Source organism: Myotis brandtii, unplaced genomic scaffold, assembly GCF_000412655.1.
Source record: "Myotis brandtii unplaced genomic scaffold, ASM41265v1 scaffold536, whole genome shotgun sequence".
Taxonomy (NCBI): Eukaryota; Metazoa; Chordata; class Mammalia; order Chiroptera; family Vespertilionidae; genus Myotis; species Myotis brandtii.
In genome coordinates, this window is record NW_005369967.1 from 924,494 (window position 1) to 932,483 (window position 7,990).

The 7,990-nt window shown below is 37.5% G+C and overlaps 1 protein-coding gene across 1 annotated transcript; it reads left to right on the top strand.

The window, feature by feature from the left end:
* The first annotated feature begins 1,349 nt into the window (after positions 1–1,349).
* Positions 1,350–7,008, top strand: LOC106728105 (uncharacterized protein C14orf53 homolog). Its single transcript, XM_014549115.1, has 6 exons — positions 1,350–1,535; positions 1,645–1,797; positions 3,274–3,370; positions 4,095–4,145; positions 6,049–6,126; positions 6,907–7,008. The coding sequence occupies exons 1-6, from the start codon at positions 1,486–1,488 to the stop codon at positions 7,006–7,008; spliced, it is 531 nt and encodes a 176-aa protein (XP_014404601.1). The 5' UTR covers positions 1,350–1,485.
* The last annotated feature ends 982 nt before the right edge of the window (positions 7,009–7,990 follow it).

Here is a 7,990-nt window from a genome sequence, read left to right on the forward strand (position 1 = left end):
ACTATATTTCATTCTCATAATAAACGTTTTTATTTACCATTCTCATTTTCATTAAAGTACTAACTGAGACTTAGAGAAGTTAGTAACTTACAGCTCAGGGCTCAGAGTGAAAGTGAGATTCAAACCAAAACCTGGCAAACTAAAACTTGTGTTATTTTAAATAAATAAATATAGATAGATATAGGTAGATATAGATGTAGATATAGATATAGAGATATAGAGATATGTTTTTATTGATTTCAGAGAGAAGAAGGGAGAGGGCACAAGGGATAGAAACATCCATGATGAGAATCATTGATCAGCTACCTCCTGCACGCCCCCTACTGGGGATAGAGCCCACAACCTGGGCTTGTGCCCTGAGCGGGAATCAAACAGTAATCTCCTGGTTCATGGGTCCAATCTTGTGTTATTTTACTGCAATACTCTGCTTTTAAGGTTTCCCGAAAGACAAAGGGTTTAAGTTAATTTGAAGACTGCCCCTAGAAAATGCTTGGAAATGTTCAGTTAATACTTGAAAATGACATAACCTAATTCACATTTGAGAACATCACTAAAATTACTGTCCTAAAACTGTGTTTAAAGGGCATGAAGAAATAAATATATAACTCTTTGGGTTATCTTCTGCTCATTAAGTGACATAAATAAAGACAGAAAATCTTAGGGTCTAGGAGAAATGTGGTTCTGATAAGGAAAGAAAAATGGAGGCAGAATCAGAATCTGGAGTTAAGTCTAGAATTACAGCCTCTCAGGAAAAAGCCTGGCTAAGGAAGGACATACTGACAGTATGGATCTTTCACAAATTATATCCTCTTGCTACATGTCCAATATTAATCCACCTTCCCATTGAGATATTTCAAGTTTTAAAAATAAGAAAATAGTTACATTTGCCAAATATATACTACTACTCAATATTACATCTGTACCTTATATTTTCCAGTTTGGCCTCTATTTTTAGAAAATGTCTCTTAGAGGCCTCTCTTCCTCCTAGGATCCCCCAGAAGGTAGATAGATGCTTTGTCTTTATCTTTTCTTCACCCTCAGTATCCAGGACTGTGCCCTACAGATAGTAGGGATTCCATGGAGGTTAACTGCCATGGAAGATGGTGTTGATGAGTTATTTTTGATAGGCTGCCATTTTCTACCACATTAGGAATTCCATAATATAGATGTTCTATGACTATATGATTTAATCAAAGACTTCCGAATAAAACTTTTTGGCATTAGCTAAAGCTAAGGCAAGAACTTACCAGATGTAGTTAATAGTATTTTTAGTCAACAAACTGTCATTGATGTTGGAGTTACTTAAAAGACCTGTTGATTCTGTGGTCTTGGGACCATTGTGACCTCAAGCTGCAGCTAAAACCAGTCCAATGCAGCAGGAGTTTCAAGAACAGCAGCACAAAAATGATGACAACTGAATGGAACAAGAAGGCACATATTTTCAAGAAAACCTCTTTATTCTTAAAGTAGAAGTTTCCCTTCAAGATGACAAGTAGTTCAGACTCTCCAGGTTCTCACTTATCCCCCAAAACAAGGTGAGTGAGTCTTTGACCAAAGATGCTAAGTGATAATTATCCAGTAGGGAAAAAGAGAGTTTCTATTAACCCAGACTAAATGCAGACACTATGGTGTCTCTTCCCACAGAAGTTCTAAAATAGATTGCAACTTCTTGAAGGAATTGAATGAGGACTTAAAACTAAGAAAACTGGAACTTCTAGAGCTGCTAACACCGCTTGAAGATAAGAACAACCCCTTATTCCAAAAGTTAATGTCTAACTTGGAGGAAAAACAAAGAAGGTAATGGCTCCCTACTCAGGATTTCCTAACGGTAGAAAGCCTGGAGAAGGTTAATCCATAAGATTAACAATTATTATTTACCTGTTTAAAAAAAGGTTTAGACATTCAGCTAAAGTAGGTAAAAAAAATTTGTAACCATAAAATCAGAATGGCAAGGAATCCTTTTTTCTCTTTTAGTAAAATTAATATGACTCAGCCCTCATCTCATGGAGTTACAGTTATTACTCTTTTCCCTGGTGTATCTACCCAAGAAAAGATAAGGGCCTTTAATATCTTCAGTTTATCATGGTCACACTAATAGCGCCTTATTCGTGTTTGTGGAATCACTTTAGGATAGATGACTCTGCTCTTCCCATGCCAAGCAGTGGAATGGCAATCTTTTTAAGCATACTAGACAGTTAGGTCTTAATGCTTCACCAAGATACTCACTGTTCTTGAGACCCACCAACTCTCTATTTCCTGTCTAGTGTTGGGCAATCTCACCTTAATGGGTTTACCTTCATTCTCTACCCTTATCATAAGCATCTCAGGGAGCTCGGAATTTTGGAGAATAAGTGCCAGGTAGAAAGTTGTGGTCAAACAAACTCAGAAACTCAGACTTCTCTTGGGGCAAGAAAAAAACAAAGTCTTGCTTCTCTGCTTATAATTAGAAAGGAAAAAGTACAAGAATATAAACATTATTATTTTTTTTATATATTTTATTGACTTTTTTTACAGAGAGAAAGGGAGAGGGATAGAGAGTTAGAAACATCGATGAGAGAGAAACATCAATCAGTTGCCTCCTGCACACCTCCTACTGAGGATGTGCCCACAACCAATGTACATGCCCTTTACCGGAATCAAACCTGGGACCTTTCAGTCTACAGGTCGACGCTCTATCCACTGAGCCAACCTGGTTAGGGCAATATAAACATTATTAATGCCATTAAAGGATACCTTCTCACACAAAGACTTGCTATTGATTCAGATTTTGTTAGAAACTTCTTCATGGCTTGATTCCCTGGGGGCTACCATAAGGATATAAGTGGTTTCCCCACTAACTCAAATTTCTTTATATGGAAAAGCAAGGTGGGGGAGATGTACAGAGACAGGGTAGGGAATAATTCTTGGATTTATCCTGAAGACAACAGGTTCTTTGACTTCCTTCAAAAGAGCAAAAGTGCCCCTTCTACCCCAAAAGTCATATATCAAACATTCTTCTGATAGAGTGGGGAAGAGCCTCACTGGCTGTTGAAGACCTACGTTTTGAGCATTATAGATCACAGAATTTATTATAGAGCACACAGCTAAGGCAAATGTCAATTAGGAATGGAGTCTTCCTACTAAGACCTGCTATATCCAGAAGGACTTTCATAACTCCCATGATTTCAGCCCCCACCTCACTCCCATGGTAGAGTACTTTCTGACTGGTTGCAAAATATTAATATTATTCTTTAGGAAGTATTATGTTTTATGATGTCTCTCTCCTCCTTCTAGTCTGCAGATTATGAGACAGATCATGGCAGGGAAGGGGAGTGAAGAATCCTCAGCCCTGGAGATCATTAAGGAAGCAGAGGACATGAAGCAGAATCTAGTAAGAGGTTGATGGGCACTCTAGGGAATGGCCTCCTGATCAGAGATTGATTCCATTGATGTGGAAGGAAAGACAGAGGGTTCATCTCTAGTACCTGATGCTCTAACATTTATATATCCTTGATCTAGAAAGTCCAGGATGATCCAAAGGAAGTCAGATAAAATGTTGGGGAAAACAAGGACTAATAGCTAGCAAATATTCTATCACTTTAACTTTGTAAAAACTTCTTATCTAGTAGTCAATAAATACAAGCATATTAACCCTTCACATTTCACAAGGGATAGAAAATTCCTACCAAAATAAAATAAAATAAAAAGTTTGTTCTGAAAGTTTTATAAGATTTTTTAAAATCAACAATGTAAAAGATCTTAAAAAATAGAAATGAGTGGTTTAAGCCCCAAAGAAATTTCCATATGATCATACACCTTAAGTATTATCAGTGTGAGGAACCCATTTCTATTAATATCATACCACAATTACCATAATGAAAGTTATTCAAAATTTTTATTATTTTTTATCATAATCATCATCAAACTCATCTCTCATGTTCCTGGATTTGGGGCTAGGCTCATTGTTGCTTTCCTCTGTGGTTGACTATGTCCCTGCACTCCTTTCCCCTTATTACTTAATAATTTCTTTGAATTTCACTTTAATGATGGGAACAGACACATGTTTCTGTTTGTTTGGTTCTCCCCCCCACCCCCCAACCCTTCCCCAAAAACAGGAAAGGAAAAACAAGATGCTACGGAAAGAAATGGAGATGCTATGGAACAAGGTGTGCCTCTACGTATCTCTTGAAAGTATTGTCTTACAGACTATAATGCAAATACACTTCCCTTCCTCTGGTCCATATCCTCATTTTCTTCATGTCCCTGCTTCCACTCATGCCTCATTCTAATTCATTCTTTGCATAGCAGCCAAAGTGATATTTTTAAAACAATCAAATCATATCACTCTTCTTATGAAAACCCTTCACAGATACCTCTTATTGTGGCATATCTGGCTCAGGTCTGCCTCTCTAGTCTCCTCTCATAGAAGTCCTTCCCTCCCTCATTGTGGTTTCTCAAACATGCTAAGACTTTTCCTATCTCAAGGCTTTTGTTCTTGCTTTAGCCCTGGCCTGTAATAGTATTTTCTTATGGTTGGATCATTCTCATCCTTCAGGTCTCTGTTTAAATGTCACCTCCTCAGGGAGGCCCTCCTTGTTTACTTTATCTAAAATATGGCAACCCCCCTACAATCTATTGTGCAACCCTGTTCATGTCTTTCATAACACTTTTTATGATATAAGCTTATCATCATTATTTTTTATTATTATTTTACTTGTTTCTTGTCTCCTTGCTCTTGGAATAAGAGCTCCTCCAGTATCTTGATTGCTTTAGTTATCTCTGAATGCCTAGCACATACCACAATGCTTGGAACAGTAGACAATCAATAAATTTAAATGGCATGAATGAATGATTGAATACCTAATTCTAATTCCCCTATAATTTTGCAGCAATTGTTGCATTGTTTAAGATAACAATAGTAGGGCCTTTTTCTGGAAAACCAGACAGGTAGAAATTCTTTTGTGGACTAAGTCCTTGGTATCTGAATGCTTTTCCACAGACTATGTGACTAGAAGAGCAGATGTGTCTTGTGATAAAAACAGGTGTGTCGTGTGATTTCTGATTGCTTTTTTTTGTTTGTTTCTTTGTTTTTTGTTAATCCTCACCCGAGGATATTTTCCCATTGATTTTTAGAGAGATTAGAAGGGAAAGAGAGAAAGAAACATTGATGTGATAGAGACACATTGATTGGTTGCCTCCCACACCCACAGGGGACCAGGGATCGAGCCTGCAACCAATGTATGTGCCCTTGACCAGAAGTGATCCGAGGACCCTTCAGTTTGGGGGCCGACACTCTGTCTACTGAGCCCAATCAACCAGGGCTCTGAGTGATTTTTTAATCTCACCTTTCCACAAATAATCAGGATACCATCAAGCCTTGCATCTTATACTGAGATCCCCTCCTTCTCAGTGGCAACTACAAATCAGTTCTATGAATTGTGAGAAGTTTTAGTTCCTGAGTTCTTGAGTTTTTGTAACAGGAAATAGCCTCTTTCAAAATCCAGCTTCTCCGGATTTCCTAAGAGACTTTTTATAAGGGATGTCCAAATGACTTCGATTGTGATTGACTTTCCTTACCCATACTTTTAGACAGTGAGAATGGAGAGAGAGGAGCAGCCTGCCTAATGGTTAAGAACCCAGGCTTCAGAATCTGATAAATCTGGTTCAGATTCCAGCTCTGTATTTTCCTAGCTGTGTGATCCCCAAAAATGACTTCACCTCTCCAAGTCTCAGTTTTTTCATCTGTAAAATGGAAATAAAAATAGTCCTATAAGGATTGAATGAGAATGTTTTTAATGTAGTAGAGTAGTGTAAGTAAATAAGTAGTTTATACTAGTGATTGGTATATAATAAAGGTTCAATTAATAGTTATTATTATTATAAGATACACTCCAGGGACCAAATGGAAGGGCTTGTTCCATTCTGAACCCCCTTTGGTAGTTCACTTTTCATGTAGGGCCCTGAGAGATTGCTGACTGGCAGGAACCAAAAGCTTTAACCCATGTTGGATTTCCACTTCCCTTACTCATTCCTGCTAATTTAAAGCTTTTCCAATATGTCTCTCTGCAGACATTCAACACAGAAGAAATCAGTGATCAACAAAAAGCACCACAGATTAAAAACAAAGCAAACTTGCAGGATGGAAAGGCAAGTAGACTTCTTGGTATTTGATACTACACAACTGGAAATAGCAGTTGACAATCAGGGCTATTTTGGATAGGCAGATAGGTAAGATCTGGGCCTTTAGGATATACTGGACTTATTGTCTGCTAAGACCTTGTACTTCTTTCCTGGGGCCTCCTATTTTTTTAGCTCTCTTCTTTCACCCCAGGCTCCTGAAACCCCCTTATCACCTAGGAAGATCAAGAGTGAATTGGAGATATCATATGCAGAGAAAGTTAAGGAGATTAGGAAGGTAGTACACATTTTCTGAATGGCACTGGCTTTTAGAGCTGACAGAGTCGATATCATTAATGCAGCAGTAATATGCCTCTACTATAATGTGCTTCTGAATTGATGCAAAAATTTATAGGAGATCTGATTCCCTTTTGACGTTATATTTGAGTCAGAGTGACACTGCAGTTCTGGGAAATCATGTTAGTGAGGGCAAAGTGGGAGAAGCTGTGCCAACAATGACAGTTTCACAATAGCTGTGTGACATCAAAACACCTGTTAATCTGTTTTTGAACATTTATTTTGGTATTATGCTTGTATCTAATCTTCTCTCAGCCAATTCATTCATAGAAAATTATCCTGTTCACTTAGATTTTAACTTTTGGAGAGTGAATTGTAGGGTGAGACCAATTAAGAGGACTGTGCAGTTGAAACCAATTTGTTAGTGAATCTATGACACCATAATTTTACTCTAAAGTCTTTGTGGCATATTGAGAAAACTGATTTCTGATCTCAATTTACTTTGTCACCCAGAGGCTCTTTCTTCCACCAGGAAAAGCAACAGAGGAAAATAGAATGGGTGAGGTACCAGGAACAAGCCAACAACCTTCAGGTATTAATGTCTTCCAAGGCTAAACTCGGGGTACAGTTTCATTCATACAATATAAAGGCTTTTAGTTTCATAATGTTAAGCCTGATCCCTTTATCTCAATTACCAATTGTCCTGCTAAAAGAAATGAATGTTTCATGGGGAGACATCTGGAGAGAACTGTCTCCAGCTTCACCTTCAGTAACTTGGGGATAAATAGCATTTTTCCCTATGGTCTTGATTTTGTTCTATTTGAAACAGAAAAAAAAAATCACAAACACTTTCTTCCCAACCTTAAAAAACTAAGCGTGATAGGATCATTTTTAAACTTCTGAGTAAAAAGGATTCAGGTAATAGTGGTTTTAGAGAAGCCAGTAGTGTACGAATAGTTTTGAAAAATGTTCTCTTTGTAGAATGACTTTAATGGAAAAGTGATTGAGCTCAGAATTGAAGCCTTGAAGAACTACCAGAAGGCCAATGGTCTGAAATTATCACTATACTTACATCAGAATTTTGAGCCAAAGCAAGCATTTTTTTAAATCTTCCTGGGCCCCAAGAAGGTAGGCAAAGTTTTATAGATACATAGTTTGAGGTTTTGTTTTGTTTTACATTAGAGATCCCATTACTTGTAGAGTGATCAACATAATGTCTGGCACATAGTAAGTTAAATGTTAGTAGTGTTATAATACATTTTTATCACTATCATCATCATTATTATTATTACTCAGAAGCTCTCATACCAAGGTAAGGATTTCTCTGGAGGAAGTGAAATTTTCTTTTGTAAGAACTAATACATTATATACTTAGCATATGTAGTTAATACATAGTTGGCATTTGATAAACTAGTTTCCTCCCCATTCCCCTCCCCTCTCCTAGAAATTAAAGTAGCTTTATCTCATGAATCTAGTTGGAATAGACTCTGCTACTTCAAAACAGAGGGCCAAAGAGATAGACATCAGACAATGGCTGTGAGTTTCACCAATTCAGATATTCCTCTGGGAGTTTCAGCATCCTCCCCATCCCGCCCCC